This window comes from Euprymna scolopes, chromosome 35, assembly GCF_053919585.1.
Source record: "Euprymna scolopes isolate OS-2025 chromosome 35, ASM5391958v1, whole genome shotgun sequence".
Lineage (NCBI taxonomy): Eukaryota > Metazoa > Mollusca > Cephalopoda > Sepiida > Sepiolidae > Euprymna > Euprymna scolopes.
In genome coordinates, this window is record NC_136516.1 from 40,475,515 (window position 1) to 40,499,563 (window position 24,049).

At 34.3% G+C, this 24,049-nt stretch overlaps 1 protein-coding gene across 1 annotated transcript in view; it reads left to right on the top strand.

Annotated features, from left to right (window-relative positions):
- LOC145259606 (contactin-like) overlaps nucleotides 1–24,049 on the top strand; it is a 203,633-nt gene that overhangs the window by 31,378 nt on the left and 148,206 nt on the right. The window contains exons 3-6 of the mRNA XM_080117262.1: nucleotides 7,094–7,201; nucleotides 8,648–8,811; nucleotides 10,216–10,248; nucleotides 21,052–21,217. Of these exons, the coding sequence (XP_079973388.1) occupies nucleotides 7,094–7,201; nucleotides 8,648–8,811; nucleotides 10,216–10,248; nucleotides 21,052–21,217 (471 nt within the window). The remainder of the gene's footprint in view (nucleotides 1–7,093; nucleotides 7,202–8,647; nucleotides 8,812–10,215; nucleotides 10,249–21,051; nucleotides 21,218–24,049) is intronic.

Genomic DNA, 24,049 nt, shown 5'->3' on the forward strand with positions numbered 1-24,049 from the left:
TACGTGAACCTGGCGGAGCCACCCCATAACTCTGCTACTACTAAAATGGGATTACATCTAGTAAACCTAAACCTTAACCTAAAAAAAAATATAAAAACAAAATTATCAAGTAATCGAAAACATACACTATAAATATTAACTCTTTGTTCTCCCTGAAATGGTTATATTTCCACAAATAGTGAAACACTCCAACGAAAACCTTTAAAATCGCCAATCCCAATCTTGATACATCTTTTATACACAACAATCATTAAGTACGACAAAAATCTAATTGATAAATGATGTACGACGCCTTATGACATAATAAATAACTCCAAATAATACTTATGTGCATCTACTCCAGGGAGTTATGTAACATATCAATATACAGTAGCGTCCAAAAGTTAAGGAATCATAAGAGCAGCTATGATATTAGTTGCTCACTGTAATATCATTAGGATGGTTATTCGTATAAGTTATGATAATTGAAATAATCAAATTTAGTTGGCAGTTCATATTATATAATGTATTACAATTTGTGGAAAATTTGCCTGTTTTTAAAAAAAACATTCACTTTGTTAAAAAATATTGATTCTACTGCGAATACTACTATCTTAAAATTATCTTAAAATCCTTGAAATTATCTGATTGTATAAATCTATATCCCATCTAGTCGTAATAAAGAGAATGATATGCTCTTAAAAATCAGCCTCACTTTTACACTTCATCAAATCTCCACACTAACGTACTGTACTTGCAATAACCCTTGTCCCTGAGTGGCTTCCGGGCCTTGATAAGTGGTGACCACCGTGTAAAAAAAAAAATAAAAAAACGGTCGATCATTATTTTTGAATGACTTCTAACTTTATCTATGAAGAAGGAAAAAAAATGTGAATTTTCCAATGTTTAATAATGGATGTTAAATAAATAGTATTTTTTTTCTTTTTGATTTTGAATAAATATTAGTTTTTTACATATAAATAAATTTAATTAAATTACAGACGTCCAAAAGTTAAGGAACGTTGGAAATTATTAATGTAAAAATAAAGAATTCTTTCAGTATTTAGTTTTCAATTACACGATGGCATCTTTTGCTGCAAGACAGAACCAATCGTTCACATGTTATAGGTGAGATATTATTCCAGGATTTTTTTTATAGATTCCCATAAAACATCAAGATTTTTTTGCATTTTTATCTGTTATCTTATCACCAATAATTTTGTCCAGTTTCGGATGTAACATCCCGGATATCGAAGCCGCAGTTTTAAAGCGATCAGAACGAGATGATTGAGTGATTTTTCTATCCTCCCTCTTAGTTGTTATTCGGGGTCTGCCCGATTTTTTTCTTTTCAGTCAATGGTAGCCTTTTTTTTCTATTTTCAATAACCCGAAAAAACAGCGCTTTTCAGTATTTTAGAAATCTCCCTTATGGACATTTTATTACTCTTTGACAGTGGTTGCTGGCAGTTCATGAGAGCGGCTTTAGTCTCGGTACATCTATTACGTTGGTAGCTATGGAAAAAGTGATTTCTGTGCGCAATGGCAGCAGCGCATTCTGGCGGGAACCATGGCTGGCTGTTAGGGTTTTGCTGGAATTTTTTGGAGGGTATGACTCGGTCTATACCTACAATTAATCATTCCGTCAGGTTTGATACTATAGAGGACACATCCTTTTTAAACATAGAACGCAGGGGTGGATCTGATATAAATGTACGTTGGAGAGGTACGTCTGACGAATTATTACATTTTGTTTGTAGCTTAACTGATACAATCTAAGTTGTCGGATGATCGCAGTGGAGACAGAACGGAGGATGGACATAGCTTAGGACAAGTTGTGGAGAAAAGGTCTAGGAGACTTGCATACTGGCCGTCAGAGTCGGGCACACGGGTGGGTTTGTGAACAATGTGAGTGAGGTCATATGCAATGGAGAAATCGTGACAGAACCTCCCCTCATCATCGGCTTTGTTTGAGTAGGTTAACCGTTCCACATTGTAAACATTGAAGTCTCCATCGACGTGAATGTTTGCTGAATGATACGCAGACAGGACGTGGCCAATCTTCACAGATATGCTTTTAAAGATAGTAACTCTGCTGTTATGTGGCCGATAGAGTGCAAATATGAACGCAGTAGTGTGAGCAAATGCAACCCGGAGATCTTTGTAGTTATAGTAGCATATCTATTCATTTGAAAGTAAATATTTCAATGCAATCCTAAAGATAAATACAAATAAAATGAATTTGAAATCACCTAACCTCCCTGGAACCTAATAACTAACTCTGCTTAATTCGTCACTAATTTCCGGCTTATCTTACCTTTATTATTAAAAAAAAATAATATATTGGCTAATAATTACTTTTCATGTCTTAATTTCTCCACAACGTAATCTGCAGTTTCCGTATATACCAATTACACTATATACCAGGTTAAAATCCGATACCCTCTACAGTAATACTTCAAAATGAATAGGTATATCCACGACGATCTACTCACGACCTCCCCAAATATTTTAATTCTTTAACGCGATACCCGAATATACTCTTAGTGCATAACCTTTTCAAACCCGTTCCTAGATGATTGAGATTGTCGGACTGACTTCCTCATCTTGGTTGTTATAGTCACAACGTTTTGGCCGTTTTACCCTCTGGCCTTCATCAGGTGTTTTGTATCGAACTGGGGAACCGTTTGTTAGGAGTCTTGAACCCAACCCTTTATTATTATTACGGGGGGATAAGATTACGTAATAATAATAAAGGGTTGGGTTCGGGACTTATGGATGACAGTCGAATTATAATTATATATATATATATATATATATATATATATATATATATATATATATATATATATATATATTTAAAATCATTATTGAATACCTACAGACACTCGTGTTTCATCATGACGAATCCGTCGATAGAAGCCATCCTTACCTTCATTAGCAAGGACCTAATCCATTTGGCTACCGTTAGCCGCGAGAAATGTTGTTAAATTCGAGATCTCGCTAGGTTCAGCCACTCTGATGAGTCGTGGAGACACGTGTTACTAGATAATTACATTTTATAACCAATATATATACAGCTCCCCATACGGGGGTACCAAGTTGGTTAAATGGAAAATGATTCCCAAATCGCATTTAGGTAAACATGCACTTTCGTAAATAATTGAATTCATTCAAAACGTACCGAAAAAAAGAAAAAGAAAAAGCAAATAACATCTCTCTCTCTCTCTCTCTCTCTCTCTCTCTCTCTCTCTCTATATATATATATATATATATATATATATATATATATATATATATATGGTTATGTTGGGCGAACATCCTTGCATCTTTTGACTCGTATAAACCAGCATGTTCCATCGAAGATCAGACAAGGGAGGATGAGGTCTGTTAGTCTCCCTCCTTCTGCAGCCTTGGACTCTGCTATTGGGCAGCATTTGGTTGACAACCGGTGCTGTGGCGAAAGATATAAAATTAAATGGTTCGAGGTGCTACATAGAGCGGACTCCCGAAACCATTTAAAGATTTTGGAGTCTGTCTCTATTGCGGTGCGGAAACCTTCTTAGTGCCGACAGAAAGAAACATCTAACGCATTGTTTCTCTTTGGGGAACTGTGAATCTTTCCTCTCGTTTTTTTTAATTATTTTATTTTTTTCCCCTCGTTCTGCCATTATTTTAATCGTTTTTAAACGTTAATAAACTTTATTTTAGTGTCCCCGTAATTTTTGGCACATTCAATAGTTCCCCATCAGAACTCTTTACTTTCGACATAGTATTATTATTTTTACGCTATCGATTTTCTCCTGATGAGATGATAGCTGAAAGAGCTCTCGAGAGACTTCCGCCCATTATGTTTAAAACTTTATTTAAATTCTGTACCTCTAAACATTTATATATATATATATATATATATATATATATATATATATATATATATATACATATATATATATATATATATATGCGTATTGTTTTTTTTTCACTTTATTGTATACTGATTAAATGGGTATGTGAGTATGTGCGTGTCTTAAGTGCTGTCCCAAATTATTTTCCAATTTCAAGGATGCGAAGATATCCTAAAGCAGAAAAATTGAAGAAATTATCAAAATTTTGGTAAAAGTAAAACAATGAGGTCCCTAAAAGTCATAAAATATTTTTGCTTGAAGCCGACCTGAAGTTATTATTTATAATGAATAGATTGATTGTGAACACGTGGGCAAGCGAAACTATGGTGTAAGGGGGAGTGAATGAAACCAGAAGGAGAATCGGAAGACGAGGTAGAATAAAAAAGAAAAGTAAGAAGAAGGAAGAAGAAGAAACAAGGAAGGAGGAGGAGAAGAAAATAGAAACGGAAAAGAATTAGTAAAGGAAAAAACCATAAAATAAAGAAAGAATAACGAGGAAAGAAGACAAATAAAAAATATGCTGAAAAGAAAAAAAATACAGAGAAAATAACAAAAGAGAAGACTACGAAATTGTACATAGAAAGAAAGAAGGAAAAAATAGAAGAATATAAAGAGGAAATATTTTGAGTTGAAAGCCATGTTTTTTATCAGAAGAGTTTGGTAGAAAATCTGTTTTCGGTGGGTAGTTAATCTGCATAAGTCTTGCAGGATTTTCGGTGGGCAGGTAAACTGCATAAGTCCTGCAGAGTAAAAGGATTTTAGGAGGGTAGCCAATCTGTATGAGTCCTGGAGACGAAAAGAATTTTCGGTGGGTAGCAAATCTGTATAAGTCCTAGAGATGAAAAGAATTTTCGGTGGGTAGCAAATCTGTATAAGTCCTAGAGATGAAAAGAATTTTCGGTGGGTAGCCAATCTGTATAAGTCCTAGAGATGAAAAGGATGAAAAATAGTTTTCTGTGAGTAGCTCATATGTATAAGTCCAGGAGATGAAAAAGGGTTTTCTGTGGGTAGCTTTTCTGTACAAGTCTCGGATTTTAAACTTTTGCAGACACAAAAGAATTATGTGCGGGAAATCTAAAAAGGTCCAATATCTTTTGAGCAATTCCGGTATTTGATTGGTTGCTAGAACGTGATTCTATGTGATTGGTCATTTCCTATCGCCAGTGTCTATAAAAAGAACCTTCCAAATTTCTTAAATCATACCGTCAATTTTTATAAAAAATATTGCAACAAATTATCAGGAAAAAAGTAGTCGAAGATAATGCTCCCTATCTTAGGTTGAGCATTTGGGAAGCGATATATACAAATTACCATTAGCGTATGAAGCGATGCTCTTTGTGTACACAAATTAGGCTTAGGTACTCAATGCCCAAACATTGTTAATTCACTGCCCGCACAGCAGCAGCCGTATAGCGCAACGTTTAGAAGCTCCGACTGTCGTTTGGAAGATCAGGTTTAGAACTTGGTTTGAGTTAGCCGCAGTGATTAGCTGTGAAACAGGGAAACAGTACTCTATGTGGATGACTATATATATATATATATATATATATATATATATATATATGATGGAATCTCCGTCGATTTTCGACATATGAGACTCCGACAATTGACCTGAAGGTCTAGAACTCAGCGTGTCGACATTCACTTGGACGTATGTGGCACTTTAGTCCTGCTAGAGACTTGCAATGGCGACCGCAGTGGTGACAGACATATAAATGCGAGAATTTAGCTCCACACTGCTCAGTATTATTTTTTGACTTGACTCTCGCTTCTTTTAGTTTTTCGATGCAAAACGCCGAGAACTCCTTGATTTTTCTGTCACACATTTCTATCAACTTCCTTCTGTCTTTATAGCAGTTTATGTGTGTGTATATATATATATATATATATATATATATATATATATATATATATATATATATATATATATATATATATATACATGAACTGCTTTATGCCAACCTTAGTCAAAATTCTGTGAAAGGTATGGAACACACTTGAGACAAACTTCGCACATTTTCCACACGAATAATTGTGTGTACATTTCCAGACTGAATCAAACTGTCGTATCGTCTCTATAGACAGTCGATGGTCGTTATTCATAAAATACTTTAATTGGCCAATAAACTCCTTACTTCTCACATACCTCCCATCATCCCTCACAAACGCCTTGCCGTTTTTGATTTTTTATGTCACCAAAAAATTATATATATATATATATATATATATATATATATATATATATGTTTTTATTTGTTTTAGTTAGCGATACTTTCTTGAATGAATTCAAGTATTTATACGAAAGTGCATTTTTACCTAAATGCTTGTTGGGAATAATTTCCCCATTGACCGATCTGGTACTCCCTTAATGGGGAGCGGCATATATATTATTTTTAAAATATAATTATCCACTGACACGTGTTTCGTTGTCTACGACTCATCAGAGTGGCTGAATCTCTCTCTCTCTCTCTCTCTCTCTCTCTCTCTCTATATATATATATATATATATATATATATTTATATATATATATATATGTGTATCGCAAAAACAAAAACAAATGACATCTAAATCAAATCGCGAGATATCCAAACAGTCAGCGAGATGGAGCAACGGCCAGCGGATAAAGAGGTCAGGCTCATTACCGTAGGGTCCCGATTTCGAATCTCACTATATTCAGCCGCTCTGATAAGTCGTAGTGAATATTTATAAAAAAATGTATGAATATATATGCATACCGGTCACAATGTGGGGGGTACCGAATTGGTTAAAGGGAAAATTATTTCCACCTCGCATTTAGGTACAAAAATTTATTCAAAACATATCGCAAAAGCAAAAACAAATAACATCTCTCTCTCTCTCTCTCTCTCTCTCTATATATATATATATATATGTATGTATGTGTGTGTGTGTGTGTATATGTGTTTTTTCTAAGTCCTCGCAATGAAACTCATCCCCTTTTGTTCTATATTTTCTCTCAGATTTAAATCGATTTATTGGTTGAAATACATTACCAATTATAAACTGGAATTTTTCGTAAGCAGAAACATTCATTATTATCAGTAAGGTGGGCAACACCATACAGTGCGATTTTCTTCACATCTGCTTTGAATAGGATTTAAGAAAGATCATAACGTATCAGTATTTTCTATGATCGCCATTTATATTAAATATTGATAGCAAATAATTAGACTATTTTCTTTTTTTTTTCCAGGCACGAAGATCGGTTGGAGTCGATTAAGTGAATTCGAAACTGCATCTTATATTTGCAAAATCCTCAAATCTGAAGCATATCGTATCATGCAGAATTATAGAGATTTTGGTAAGTAAATGAGATTGACGTTGTTTTTTTTTAATATTGCAAACGTCAATAATGTTGGAAATCATAAAAATTCATATGAGATGACGTATAGTAATAACATACTGAATTTTCAAGAGTGCATGACAATTTTAACAAAAAAAAGTCTAAAAATTTACTTACGGCACATCGTAATTCTTTTCCTTTATTTTATCCTGTTGTTTTTTCGGGCTCTTGTATCAGGTTGAATTTGATTTCCATTCCTTCATTCTTGATCTAATGTATTTTCGGTTAATGCTTGTAAATATAACAGCGCTCTCATCATTATTTCATCATATTGTTTTACGTCTGATTCACATGCTGTCACCCTCTGCGCCCCCTTGCTATGGAGCTTTCGGTAAACTGACGAAGCGCGTCTTTAAAAACAAACATTAATCAATAAAAACTAAACCACGCGATTGTTATACCTACGCTTTTGTATGGGTGTTAGACCTAGACTATGCACCAAAGTGATCTCATTAAACTTGAAAAATTCCACCAACAAAATCTATGTAATCAACACAAGCGTTCTTGAGAGAGCAAACAATTGCAGTATTGAGGCCACCACCATGAGGCACAGACTCCGTTGGTTGGGGCGCATCTTCGAAATAAATGAAAACAGGCTCCCCCGACAAACTCTGTACTCGGAGCTAGCCACAGGAAAAAAAAATTCTATCGACCGTCTTCTACAGTGATACAAGGAACAACTCAAGTCCACCCTAAAAAAACGGATTTGATCTTAACATCTGGTAAACAACAGCTCAGGATCGGTGCCTGTGGCGCCAATCCATCATACACGGTATGAAACAAGAAGACTGGTGGAAATCAGGAGGCAGGCAAGAAAAAATCGTGCTGAACGACCCCCCCCTGCCAAGCATTGCTTGTCTCCTCTGCCCACGCAAATTCCATGCTCAGATAGGTCTGAGATGCCATCTGCGATTCAAACACTGAGGGAAGAGGAAACTAAAATTCTTGGATACGAGAAATCGGCCGACGACGACATTCTTTCACGAATGGAACCAATAGCTTCAATGTCAATTTCCGACGTTAAATTCGACAATGCTGCCAAAAGCTTGTTACTCCAAAGTCCTGATACTCTGCTGTAAAAAAATCAACTCCGAAAATACACACTCTGCCGTCATAAACTCTCAACTCCTAAACGCTCAAATCACAAAATCAACCCAGTCCCTGAAAAATCAGCTATTTTATTTCAAACCTAAAGCATCTCATTTGCATATTAGTTGACATTATCGCAAGCATATAAAGAGAAAATACGGCCTTTATATGTTTATTTTTCCTCACACCTTTTGACTGCACAGGATCCTGTAGGATTCACAAAAACAGGTTTGTACCAAATTAAAAGACAGTAGAGTATCTTATCTTGCCTTTGTTAGCATTACAAACCTCATAAACCAATGTACATTCTTTCAGATTTTGGTTCAAACGTGACTGACCCAAACGACATCCAAAAAGGTCCCGTGATAATAATCGAGTCCGGAAATCTTGTGATCCTTGAAAGTTATGAGAGGGCTTATATTGACTGCGTGGCAACGGGGAATCCGGCAGTGAAATACGCATGGTATAAAGTGCAAGCAGTAAGTTACGTTTTTAAATATATATACATATATATATATATATATATATATATATATATATATGTATACATATATATATATATATGTTTATATTGTATATATATGTTTATATTGTAGTCAGGTCATGTCATATGCTACTGGTACCATGCAACCCAGTACTACCTGCGTCATGGTCGGGTAATCGGCGACTTAACTGGTTCCCCCACCAGACTTGTTTGGTGAGGAGGGCGGCTAGTCTCCCTGAAGGATTAAAAACAAGACATTTCAAAGGGCGAATGAACTCTTTTTCGGGGCTAACGGCCAACTAGCACCGTGTGTGTTTGTGTGTATGTATATGTGTGTTGGTGTGGAGAGGGCTCCCGTAAGACGTGGTGAAGGCAAACTTTCTAGGAGAAGCAAATCTTTGATTAAAAAAACATAAAACGGGAGACCAGTACCCGCATAAGATGGTCTGCAGTTTAACTTGTTGTTGGCTATCTTGCGCTTACTTGTTGCTGGATCTCAACATTTTGAACAGAGAGAGAGAGAGAGAGAGAGAGAGAGAGAGAGAGAGAGAGAGAGAGAGAGAGAGAGAGAGAGAGAGACTTTGCTGTCGTACAAAGCTAAGACTCTGTAACGTCATCTGTGTATAGATACTCCCTCAGGCATTTGTCTATAAAAATGGTCCTGTGGCGATGGAAGTCATTTTTGGCTCATGGACTTTAAGTGTGTGAGAGAGTGGCACTCGTCTGACAAGACGTAGCAATCATCATATGTTTATATATATATATGTTTATATATATATATATAGAGAGAGAGAGAGAGAGAGAGAGAAAGAGAGAGAGAGAGATATATATAGAGAGAGAGACACACACACACATATATGTATACGAGTAATTCATAGTATTTTTATATTTAAATTTCATTCAGAAAAATATAACAAAAAGAATTATTATTATATCGAGTTCAATATTCAACGTAATTTGCTTAATCCATGGATTTTCGATGTAGGCTCATCTCCCCAGAGGAACGTCATTAGAACAATTTTAAATCTGGTTTGAAATAATGTTGCTATTCGTTATACATAGAAAATATATTAAAGAATAATTCTTTTTAAGGGACATAAAAATAAGGGTTGAAACAAAAAAGGATTTCGTTTGAGTCATTTGATGAGTACGTATTTCTTATTTCGTCAGCTGCATGTCTGCTGTATTTGCTTTTTTTTTTATAAAAGCGATCACTTGACTGCTTGAAATCAATTATTTTGAATAGAGAGGCAATTGGATTAGCGTGGCAAAGCACGTTTTTTATTTTTATTTATTTCTCCCTTTTTTATATGGTGCGGCTCTCCACTGTTCTTCTCTGTGCATATTTTGTTACGTTTTTATATGTTTCTAAAGTATTGTATCTGGATTCTCATTGCAGAACCGAATCCAGAGTGGTCAGCATCTCATGGAGGTAAGTAATGATAACCATATATAATCTCTATCGCCTAACTGCAGTACAATGACATACCTATCATTAGATTTAAAACTTTAATTCAAGCTATTATATAAAATAATTTTATAAAGTAAACAGAAAGTTCTCTACAGTGCAATGTAGATTACAATGCCTTGTCGATTAAGTCACCCCAGGGAGGCACGCGAAGTGTTTTCAGGGCGCACGCTGATGTGTTCCTGACTAGAGCAGGTTATCAATCAATTTGCTTTAAATAATGGTGATTTCGATGACAATGAAATTATTAGAAATAGGAACCTTTGTTATCCGTCATTCAATCCCGGGTAACATCCAGTCTACCTGCTAGTATTGTTAGATAATAACATTGTTAAAAGTTAAATTTGTTATTATCGATCTATCTGTCTATATATCTAGTTATCTATCTATCCAGTGATATTGTTAAAATAGTTTACATTGTGAGTTATTTATTATTTATAGAATAAAGTGTAGCAATGGATTTTAGCTGAGGATGTTTACATAAATTACCTACGTTAAATAAACAAAATGATTGAGCAGGCGTACGTGGAAAGGTTGCACGTTGAGAGACGTGTACTTTTTGAATGATAACGTAAGGAAACTGAGGTCAAGAGGCCGGAAAGGTTACAGGAAGGAGTTGAGTTTGAGTTTGGTCACGAAAGTGAACGCACGTACTTCAAAAAGCCAGGAAGCGAGCTGAAAAGAACAAGCATGTAGACACGTAATGTAGATTCCTTGTAAAGACTATTGAGACAGCTGAAATAAATTTATATTTTAAAAATACAAAGTGTTGTTTTGTGGTTTAACAAAAGAAGGAAGAACAGGGGTCTTAATTGGTTATGGTGTTGGTCATTTCATGTTTCGTCACGGAGCTCAGCAGTGAAGATAGATGAACTCTTGAAGAAAGAAAGGTATGAAGCATATATTAGTCTTCTTATAAAAAAGGATACCTTTATGTAAATATGGACTGTAATATATACCTGTGTGATAACTCTCTGATACAACATGACTCAGCTTATACGTCGATATCATATCCCCTGGCTAAAAACAATTTATACATAAACATACAGTTTATACAATTATCTGGTGCCGTTTGGGATAGAATATATATCCCGTTCCTATGGAACAGTATTATATAGATAATAATGTCTTGCCTGGCTGCAGCTGTCAGACTACTTTCGTATGGGTACTTTTATTGATCCAACACACATGAAACTCTAGTCCTTTTCGAAGTAATCTCCTCCAGATGCAATGCACTTGTTGTACCGTTCTAACAACTACTGCAATGCTCTTTCATTTCCTCAAAGTGTTCATTGAGATTAGGGAACAACCAAAAGTCACAGGGAGCAAGGTCTGGAATGTAGGAAGGATGAGGAACTTTCTTGATGCCCATCTTTGTCAAATAGCCTATGAAAAATATAGAGTTGTGAACTGGTGCCCTCGCGCAAATCTTCATCATCTTCAGTTCCTTCCGAATAATTGTATGTACAATTCTCACACTGACATCAAACTCTGAGCTTATTGCCTCTATAGGCAGACGACAGTTCTTACTCATGAAATTCTTTATTTGACCAATCAAATCTGGTGTTCTCGTTTTTGTTATTCCTCCCACACCTCTCATTATTCTCACAGACTCCGTGTCTTCCTTGATTCTCTTATGCTACTCAAAAACTCATGCTGGATTCATGCAAGATGGCTCAAAAGCAATCTGAAGCATTTCGCACGTTTCTGTGTCATTTTTCTAGGTTTAAAATATAATTTTCTCGCATGTCGTTCTCAGAAAATGTTACTACGTCCAGATTGCATTTTTGAAATCTACCAGGTGTGATTTTAGTAGGTTTTATTAGGATGTATTCTAATTTCTCCTTTAGCTGTTAATCTGAACCTGAAATCATAAAAAACTGGCCAGTCATCTCATAAGATGTATAGCAATAACATACTGAATTTTCGAGAGTCTACGGCAATTTGAATGCGTGTACAAAAAAGTCTGGAAACTTATTGAAGGCACTTCGTAGCTTCTATCAATGTGTGTCTATTTGTATTTCACTTGTGACGCACGAATTGGCGGAATGCATGCTGACTTTGCGCAATGGCAGATGCACAAGTTGAACTGAACAATTGCGGTGAGTGGTGTTTGCTATAGTACTTCCGCGTGGGAACATGTGATTCGATGCTTGCTTGCATCATTCGATTGTCTCATTGGCAGAGAAAAGACGTTACTCTATGAGACATCTCTAATGTGTTCCCTGATGGCTTCTCAAATAAGCTTTTTGTCATTTTAGCAACGGCTTCCCAGCTTGGGGTCGAGAACTTAACTATTGAGCTCCGTTGATGATTTTTTCTTTTTAATTAGTTGGTCTTAAATAATTACTGTATGTTAAATTATTATTTCAACATAGCACGCGGAATTTTCCTTCAAATTATTATAGCATGACTCCCTCTTAAACGAGATACTCTTCATACAAACGTTTATAATACACACAACTCATACAATCTATCTATTTACCTATAAAAGTGAGAATGTGTGTAGATGCTTCTTAACTTATATACTCAACTAATTCTAGATCTACAGGGTTGAAATTTGTTATATAGGGTATTCAGATGTGTGGAAAACTTTATAATCGGTTTTCATTCGTATAAGGGCCGTTCACGGGTCAAAATTGAAAAATAGGTACTTGGTGGTTCATCGGATTTTTATCTGTTTCTCAAGTGTTTCACAACTGCGCATGGGCGGGCGTAAAACATGACAGATTCTTTATGTTAAGAATAAGTAGGTTTGGAAACACTTTTTAAAGATCGTGGCAAGCTGGTCTAATAGCTATGGTACTTAACTTATTATCGTTATGTTTTGGTTTCGATCTCAGGTCGAATATTTTTTTCTTAGAAGAACTGAACTGTTTTGAAAAGAACAATTCTCGCATGCACATGTCTTAGTTTCTTTCCATTTTTTATACATTTTAAAAGGAATTTAGCATTATGTTTAATACCTACAATATTTCCGTTTATAACAAACAAGACATCTGCATTAATTAAAATATATTTATGCATATTTTACGATCGGACTATTCTAACTGTACATATGACGGTCCTTATCCATGAAATTCTTTATTTGGCCAATCAAATCTGGTGTTCTGGTTCCTTACTCTTCCCACACCTCTCATTATCTCTTACATTATTCATGTCTTCCTTGAATCTCTTATGCCACTAAAACCTGATGCTCGCTTCATACAAGATGGTCTAAAAGGAGTCTGAAGCATTCCATACGATTCTGTTGCTTTTTTCCCAAGTTTAAAACAGAATTTCCTCACGCCCAGATTGCGTTTCTGAAACTCACCAATTGTGACGGCCATTTTCAGATTGGGTGTCAATTGTTAGTACAGAATCTTTGACTAAGTGATGTCGGCCATCTTAATAAATTTAGTCATTCGATTATAATTTGAAAACACAAGAGATGGAATAAATAAATAAGTCTGTCTGCATTTGACAAGATTGTTCAAGTTTTTGAGTCTGGAAATTATTGTTTTCTTTTCTTTTTTTTTAAATATTTAATTTTAAATATTGATCCGTTCAATATTGAATCAATTCCCAATTGCAGTCCATCTTGGAGAATTGAGTCCTCTTGATGATACAAGAGTTTATTTTGAAAATTTTCCCGCCTTTTTTAGTTGTTATTTGTTTGATATTTTTAGAATTGCCATTCAACACTTTTTTAGAATGCGACTTTGCATCTTAGTAGAAGGCTTTGTCCGTCGGTCATCTATCTGATCTACGACGCTTCAGTTTGAAATGGCGCGAATACAATATTCAGACTTCCTGTCGGTAAGTACTCTCTGATTGTTTACCGTTAATGCCCGTTGATTTGGCATATATAGATGCTCGATTTCAACCAAGTCCTGTGTAAATTTCTTGTAATCTGGCGGCAGATTTACAGGTCTACAATGGCAAGGGTGGCCTTGTGAGTTCGAATCTGTTGACTGGCAGTAATTATCACTTTTCGCATGGATGATTGCCTAAGCATGAAACGCTAATGTTTTTTAGCCAACTGTATTAAACCTAGGTGGGTTGAACCGCCTTCTTCCAAAAGTGGGCATGTCTAAGGAAATAACAAATTCGCAAGTGGTCCCAGGTCTCGTGTATATCCCGGTAAAGGAATATGACAACGTTACGCTTTTGCGTTTCTTACAGGGACATGTTGACGCCCTCTTACATACAGCGCCTACTATTCCCAAAATGGTCACCCATCTGACACTTAACAGGTTCAACATTGCTTAACTTCGGCAGTCTAACCAGAACTGGTGTGGCAACGTGATTATGTCTTATGTCTCTAAATATATGTCTCTAAATATAAATTAATACAGGGTGACCCCCCTAAAACGGGCCCCAACTCTAATTAGGCCCTGTTTCTTAGTGTTTTGTCCCAATGAACTGAAACTTTGGTCATAACTAGTTTATTGTATTCAAAACATTACATCAAAACACTAGGGTCTTTGGTCTTTTTCTCTCCGTTGACTGTAAAATGCTCAGAAAAAACAATTGAATGTCCTCTGTTTTTTTTGGGGTCAGCCTGTAGTCGATATTTATTTAAAAATAATATGGGTATATATATATATATATATATATATATATATATGAGCAAACAGTTAATAATATATGTTAAAAACACTTTGAAATAAGTTAAAAACGTTTAATCTGAAAAGGAAACACTAGATAAATGGATAGTCCTTAATCCGCGGAGTTTCGAATAAATACTTTCCTTCTCATCAGAGGGTAAGAATTAGAAGAATGCGGGGGGAGCGGATTTTGCATGCAGAAGTATTTGATGAAACAACAAATAAGTCAAAGATCTTACTTGAAATCAAACAAAGTGAAGCAGAGGGAATATGGTGAAGAAAAAGGTGATTACACACGAATTGATAGTCTGGTAGAAGATAAAAAATCCATATAATTTTTATTTCAAAGTTGTTTTTAACATATTTTATTAACTGTTTGCTCATATTATAAGCTCTATTTCCTATTTGGTTTTATCGAGCTTCTACATCTGACTGAGATAATTTTATATATATTAATTCTTTAATATTTATAATTTACTTTAATTTTACCATATTGGATCATTTTGGTAAATTTAATTGTAATTTAAATATATATATATATATATATATATATATATATATATATATAATTATTTTTTTACAATAATAATTAAATACCTACAGACACTAGTGTTTCATCCTTTCGGGATTCTTCAGTGCAGGGTGTCACGATTACTACCAGTCGAACGATTCGAACCCCGCGACACGAGACATCTCTGGCTCGATTAGCGGAGGCCGTATCCATTCGGCTACCATTAATCATATGAAATAGCGTTGAATTTTAAACATTTTAATTTAAATGTTCATTACGTCAGACAGACAGTGATCAAATCGTTATACGATGATCTACGCATAAGAGCTAAATTGACCGACTTTTTAATTCAACAGAAAGTGCTCAACGATAAGAAACGTATTTCTTAAAGGGGCTATCATAATTATTTTTTTTACTATAATAATTAAATACCTACAGACACTAGTGTTTCATCCTTTCGGGATTCTTCAGTGCAGGGTGTCACGATTACTACCAGTCGAACGATTCGAACCCCGCGACACGAGACATCTCTGGCTCGATTAGCGGAGGCCGTATCCATTCGGCTACCATTAATCATATGAAATAGCGTTGAATTTTAAACATTTTAATTTAAATGTTCATTACGTCAGACAGACAGTGATCAAATCGTTATACGATGATCTACGCATAAGAGCTAAATTGACCGACTTTTTAATTCAACAGAAAGTGCTCAACGATAAGAAACGTATTTCTTAAAGGGGCTGTCATAATTATTTTTTTTACTATAATAATTAAATACCTACAGACACTAGTGTTTCATCCTTTCGGGATTCTTCAGTGCAGGGTGTCACGATTACTACCAGTCGAACGATTCGAACCCCGCGACACGAGACATCTCTGGCTCGATTAGCGGAGGCCGTATCCATTCGGCTACCATTAATCATGTGAAATAGCGTTGAATTTTAAACATTTTAATTTAAATGTTCATTACGTCAGATAGACAGTGATCAATGGTAAAAATAGTAATTAGTAAAACCTGAAGAGAGTGCTGAATACTATTGCAGAGCAAACATGCGTTTTATTTTTCATTACTGTTTTATCTGTTAAGTTACATATGTTTCGGTTGCTGGACCATATTTACGACCCAGTAGTCTCGTCAGACCTTACAGAAAAATAAGGTCTGACGAGGCTGCTGGATCGTAAATATGGTCCGGCAACCGAAATATATTAAACTGAACAGATAAAACGATGATAAAAAATAAAATGTATATATATATATATATATATATATATATATATATATATATATATGTATATATATTATGATTCAGCCACTCTCATAAGTCGTAGACGACGAAACACGTGTCAGTAGATAATTATATTTTAACAATACTATATATATATATATATATATACTTTATTAGTATGTTGCTACACAGTCATGCGCATGTTTCGGTCGGCTAGTTACTAGTAACTAAAGACCTCCTCAGGCAAAATCTTAAGCAAACTTTGCTTTCATATAAGCTGTATCACTTGATGATGTTTTATAGTTACTGGTAACTATGTGACTAGAAACATGCTCATGACTGTGTAGCAGCGTATTACTGCTTATGTAAAATCAAATAAAAAGTAAACATCCTGTTCTACTCCGGTATTGAGCACTCTTGTATTAACCTCGTTAAACTTCATTGGTTAATTAACCTCTGGAAAACAGTAATCTCAGATTGTTTCCATATAAATATTTTCCAGAAGTAAAACGTTCTATTCAAGTTTTAACAAATACAAGATGCTCAATACCAACGTAGGACAAGATATACTTTTTATTTGTTTTACATAGGCATTAGTCGCCACACATTCATAAGAATGTTTCGGTCAGCCAGTTACAAATATAAAAAAAAAACTTCTTCAGATTATATTGCCTATACAAATGTTTAGTCTGTAGACGATTTAGTTTGATTATGGACTAAACTTTGTATACACAATATTGCCTCAGATGTCTCTAGTTACTTGTAACTAGCTGACCGAAACATGCTCATGAATGTGTAGCGACATATTAATGCTTATGTAAAACAAATAATATATGTATGTATATCTATATAATTATAAAACCCAAATCGTCTTTCTTGCTTTGGTGTTTAAACTGTCCTTCCGGTTCCGGTTTAGGATCTCTTGCTCCGCGCAAACAGTTGATACATACAGACGATATAGGCGGGATTTATTAATTAACAACAAATAACGATAAGACAAAAAAGATACGTTTGCATTTAACGATCAAATAATAACGTTATTATTTAGAACTATTATTTTACATGGGGAGGGTAGGATGTTTTGTAACTATTCTGTACTTTCACCTAACAATTGACTACGAAAATATCATAAAACTGGAATTTAATTTGAAAATACTATTTTAAAAAAATAGCGCGGATCGTTAGATGCAAAAACACCTTTTAAAAATAGTAAATAAATGAATTAAAAAAATAAAATTTTCTCCAAAGTAAACAAAGTAATAATAATAGTGGGGAGGACGAAGGAGCTAACCTCTAAAGGAAAAAAATTGTAACGGGGGTTCCGATTGTTCAGGTGTACCTACATATTTCTTTTAAGTACTTTATTTACTCTAGCTGTGCGTGATTAAAACTAGAACTTGATTTAAAACAAACTACGTTTTTCGTATCCAAAATTATTTATTTACGATTATTTTATTTGTATTTTTCATTGGACGCTGGAATTTTTTTTCAAATACAAAACATAGAAAATATGTTTTCTAATGTAAAAAAAAAATTACTTGTTCCATTTGCATATTTAAAAGAATAAGTTTTTCCGACCTAACTCAACATAGTTTACCTCCTAATAAAATCAAATGTTTTAGCTAATAAGTTTCAACGGCGTCAAAGATGGATATTTTAAAAAATGTTAATAAAATTAAATAAAACCGCTGAACTGATATGAAAAATGGAAAATGAAAAATGAAAAATGAAAAATTTTAAATAAAAATAAAATAAAAAAATGAAAATTGAAAAATTTTAAATAAAAATAAATGAAAAATTAAAAATAAAAATAAAATAAAAAAATGAAAAAATTTTAAATGAAGATAAAATAAAAAATGAAAAATGAAAAATTTAAAATAAAAATAAAATGAAAAATTTAAAATAAAAATAAAATAAAAAATGAAAAATCTTAAATAAAAATAAAATGAAACATGAAAAATGTTTAATAAAAATAAAATGAAAAATTTAAAATAAAAATAAAAAAATGAAAAATGAAAAATAAAATAAAATGAAATGAAAATAAAAATAAAATTAAAAAAAAAATAATTGTTCATTTTATTCATTTTTTAATTTTGTCTACTGAAAGCGGTTTTATTTTATTAACAATTTGAAGTTATTTTGGAGTGGAATTTGAAGCACATGTTCTATAATTATAAAAAATATTAAATATATTAATTTATAAATAAACAGTGAAATTTTAATTTATATTAATAAACAGATCCACAGGACCTATATAATAACTTTTTCACCGGACTCATTATATACACAAAGAAAATTTCTCCAGGAAAATGCCCACTTCGGATTGTTACCTTTTGATGTGGATTACTCAAAATACAGATTACCTCACTGCTATCTAAGACATTCACTTCGGATTTTACCATGCAAATTATATGATAATTTTTATATCCTTTTCATTAATTTCCCTAACTCTGTGATATTTAGATATTAAAAAAGTTTTAATTGTGATTTTCCACGTCTCACTGACTTTAGCAAATGAGATGTAAACCATTATAATTATTTGCTAATATTTTCTCCTTTGAAGAGATGGTAGACATCGAAATCTTATAGGTAAGGAGTTATAATATTTCAAACGTATTCTTTGTCTTACATAGAATAATAAAATATTTTGATTTGAAATTTAACCATTTCACTTCATAAATTTTTAAATTCATTGATGACTAAAATTATATATATATATATATATATATATATATATATATATATATATATATATATACGTACATATATGCACCATGTTTGACATTCAATCGGCAGATTCACTAACCGAGCATACGTAGGCGTTCTGATATAATTTAAGGAACAGAAAGTCACTTTCATTAATAACTGATTAAACTCGCACCCATTTTCTTATAAAAAAATCCATGTCTAGAGGATTTTTCCGTTCTTCAATTACTTTTCCCCCCCTCCCTTTAGAAAAAGGCCCAGTTGAAGGAATTAATGTTTTTAGCCGATCTTTCGATATTTGCTTTCCGAATGGTCGGTCTTCAAAACGATACTGATTTCGTGAAAATCTGTCGCCTCTGTCGAAAGTTTTAGGCAGACATACATAAATACATACATACATTTAAACAGACAGGTAACTTTGTCACATAAAAAGTTTTAAGCTGTATTTTCATTGTGAAACGCGCAGATCAAATCGATGCATCTTGAGCAGATCGATTCTTATTTTTTAGCTTTTTACGTCAACAAAATCGAAATTCTATCTAAAAACAGAAAACGTAATCATATAGAACAACAGAATTCAAATTATCAAAAAAAAAAAAAAGAAGTAAACTGTTAAGCAAATTAAAAGAAGAAAACAAAGAAAACGCAACCAATAATTAATACATGCGTAAATGATATCCAATCGATATTTTTGGCAAGAATGGCGTTATGGCATTGACTCCTGCCTCCGTCGACAATAATAATAGGTTTAAGTTTATCAGCATATTTTCTGTTTAGCTTAAAATACATTACCAAGCATGTTTGTGAAGTTTTAAGTTGAGGATTATTGTTATTAGTACCGTTTATTTGGACTACTGTTCTCATCTTGAGTGTCATTTTTACGACATTTCCGTCGTTGTAACCTGCGACCTTCTTCAGGTGTATATTGCCAAATCTGGAAATCTAATTATCGCACTCGAGAATCGGTACGGAATTTTTAAACGGAACCTCCGATTTAACACACGAGGAGTACCATACTCTCGTTCCGTCAGCCATGACTTCAAATTACTTAGGATTTCGACCCAGTCATTGCTGACCGAATGGGAGAATGCTACTTTTCGCGGATTAAATAAAGGGTTCCCTTCCTAATTCCATGCAGATTCCCGAGTTCGACAAAAAGATTCCCGAGTACAACAAGATGCACCCAAAAAATGACGGAGTTAAGTTACATCAACCGAACTGTTGTGTAAATAACGTACAAGATGCGAACAATAGTCCGAAAACTCCAAATAATACACAGATTACGTAGTATTTATCTGTATGTGAAATTAATAAATCACTTTTACTAAAACAGAAAAAATAAACGAATCGGTACATTTTAATTTACATGGGAAAAGTAATATTACATTTATAATTTTTTCTACTAGGTACTAGAACAGATCTCTGAATACACGTCTTTTCTATCCTACGAATCAAAACCAAGAGGGTAAGCAGGACTAGGCTTGCTTTTTGCCGCGTTCTATTTGGTTTACGTAATTATATATTTTTCTACGTTACTTTCTTGAACACGTTAGCGAACTTTATAACCTTTATTTTTAAGTGGAGTTTTGTTTTTACGTATCTAATTTTAAAGTAGAAAAATTCTTTTGCGACACCAACAATCACATCCCACAGACAATCAAACTGCACTCTTTCTTACTGAACCATCAATAAATGTTGTTGTTTTGCTAATGTATATTCTAAACTTGTTTTGCAGGAGTCCGCAAAAGTCACAATTATGACAAGTCCTCGATATACCATGACGAATGGGCGACTGACTATCTCAAAGCCCAACGCTAAGATGGACGCTGGCTATTATCAGTGCATGGCAGAAAATGAATTCGGAAAAGTTGTCGGAAATCCCATTCTACTTTCCTTCGGCAGTAAGTCTTATTTTCTATCTTTGTTTCCCTGTTCCGGAAATATAAAAATACAATTATCCAACTTATCTATAATCTGATTATAGAAATAAGAGATACCTTCAAAAAGTTTATAGACTTTTTTCGTATGGCTAATTTTATTGATAGTACTCACACCAAACTCTAGACCCACTTTGAAGTAATCTCCTTCGGCTGCAATCCACTTCTTGTACTGTTCCAACAACTTCCGGAAAATCCCATGGAAGTCCTCTTGTGTGAGTGTGTCGATGACTCTCGTCGCAGTCTCTTTCATCTCCTCAATTATTTCCTAACGACAGGCTCATAAGGTTTTTACGGAATAACTAAAAGTAGCAGAGAGCAAGATTTGCACTATAAGGAGGTTGGAGGACTGTTTTGATGCTTATTTTGGTCTAAAAATCTATGAGAATGGTGGAGGTGTTGACTGGAGCATTCACGCAAATCTTCCGCATCTTCAGCCTCTCACGAAAAATTGTGTGAACAGTTCCTGAACTGACATGAAACCGTTCACTTATTGTTTCTATAGATACACGACCATCCTTATCCATGAAATTCTTTATTTGGTCAATTAACCCTGGTATTCTGAATTCTTTACTCCCCTCACACCTCTCACAATCCCTTACAAACTCTATGCTTTCCTTGAATCTTTTATGCCACTCAAAAACTGATGCTGAATTCATGGTTCGAAACATCCCATACGTTTCTGTGGCATTTTTCCAAGTGTTAAAAATAGAATATTTAATATCGTTCTTTTTAAGTGTCACCACATCCAGATTGCATTTTTGAAATTCACCATCTGTGATAATCAGGCTTTAGTAGCATGTATTCCAATTCATGCTGTAGCTGTTCATTTGAATCTGAAATCATTAAAATTGTTCAATAATTTCATGATGTACAGCAATAACATACCGAATGTTCAAGCGTCTACCACAATTTTAAATACCTGTATAAAAAGGCCTGGAAATTTACTGAAGGCACCTTTACCTTATATGATGGAGTATAGAGCGAGATGCTGTTAGAAAGGAAGGTCTGTGACTCTGCCAGGGCTAGATAATGATGATCAGATTCTCTTCACAGAATTCCATTTATAACTATATTCGACATTGACTACTTTTGACCTCCCACAATCTTTGCATGAGATATAATTGTATATAGAATTCTGACTTCTCACAATTTGACAATTTCTGACCTTTCCAAATTTTTGCTTCTTACATCACAGTATTCAATGTCGACCTCTCACAGTCTTTGCATGAGATATAATTGTACATAGAAGTTCTGACCTCTCACAATTAGACAATTTCTGACCTCTTAAAATTTTTACCCCTTACATCACAGTATTCAATTGCGACCTCTCACAATCTTTGCCTCTCACATCACAGTCATTCAATTGCGACCTCTCACAATCTTTGCATGAGATATAATTGTATATATATAATTCTCTTTGCATTATTCGGAACGCTGTTCTTGCCTTATTGTTCTCGCCTTATTGTTCTCGCCTTATTGTCCTCACCTTATTGTCCTCACCTTATTGTCCTCGCCTTATTGTTCTCACCTTATTGTTCTCACCTTATTGTTCTCGCCTTATTGTTCTCACCTTATTGTTCTCGCCTTATTGCTCTCGCCTTATTGTTCTCACCTTATTGTTCTCGCCTTATTGTCCTCACCTTATTGTTCTCGCCTTATTGTTCTCACCTTATTGTCCTCACCTTATTGTCCTCACCTTATTGTTCTCACCTTATTGTTCTCGCCTTATTGTTCTCACCTTATTGTCCTCACCTTATTGTTCTCGCCTTATTGTTCTCACCTTATTGTTCTCGCCTTATTGTTCTCACCTTATTGTTCTCGCCTTACTGTTCTCACCTTATTGTTCTCACCTTACTGTCCTTACCTTATTGTTCTCGCCTTTTTGTTCTCGCCTTATTGCCCTCCATTATTGTCCTCACCTTATTGCCCTCCCTTATTGTCCTCACCTTATTATTCTCGCCTTATTGTTCTCACCTTATTCGTAATTTTATTTTCAATACGTTTCTATCAATTTGATCCCTGGCCTTCTTAAGGTCTTTTTTGTTGAACTAGGCAACGAAAGCATGTTATCAACGTGGATTCAATAAAGAGTTCCGTTCAAAAATTCCGTGCAGATTCCCGAGTGCGACAGAGAAATCCGCGTGTTTGACAGGAAGATTCCCGAGTTCGACAGGATATGTAACATCGCGTGGACAGCTATATGCAAATACCGAGCCATGATCAAAATGACGTCACGGTAATAAAAAAGAAAACTATAAAAAGGAGAGAGAGAGAGTACACATTCGAAATGTCGATCTCGTTAGAGGCGAGGATGGCGTTTTAGAGTATCATTTGAAAAAAAAAACCGTCGAATCACGTGATGTCACAGCGACAACGAGAGAATGAGAAAACAATGTTTTGCTATAACAACAACAAAAAAAAGCAAGTTAAGTTATTTTCTGTTCTTTGTCTGCTTGGCGACTGAAGCTACAACATGTTGGGTCCCGGACGACATTACAGATTCACCTAAGCGGATCGGAGCCCCTATCAACTAGAAACGTTGTATAAAATTACACTCAATATGAGAACAGTAGTTCGAAGAATCCAATAAATATGAATATACAAGGTGTCCACAAAGTCTGGCTACATAATGTAGCCAGACTTTGTGGCCACCCTGTATTTAATAAGTTCGACGCAACATCTAATAAGACAAGATAATGTTTACTGGTTAGCTTTACTACTTCTATCTCAGTGAATGCTAATGAAAATATATCTTCAATTCTTATTTTCCCACATTTGCTGACATATATTCGT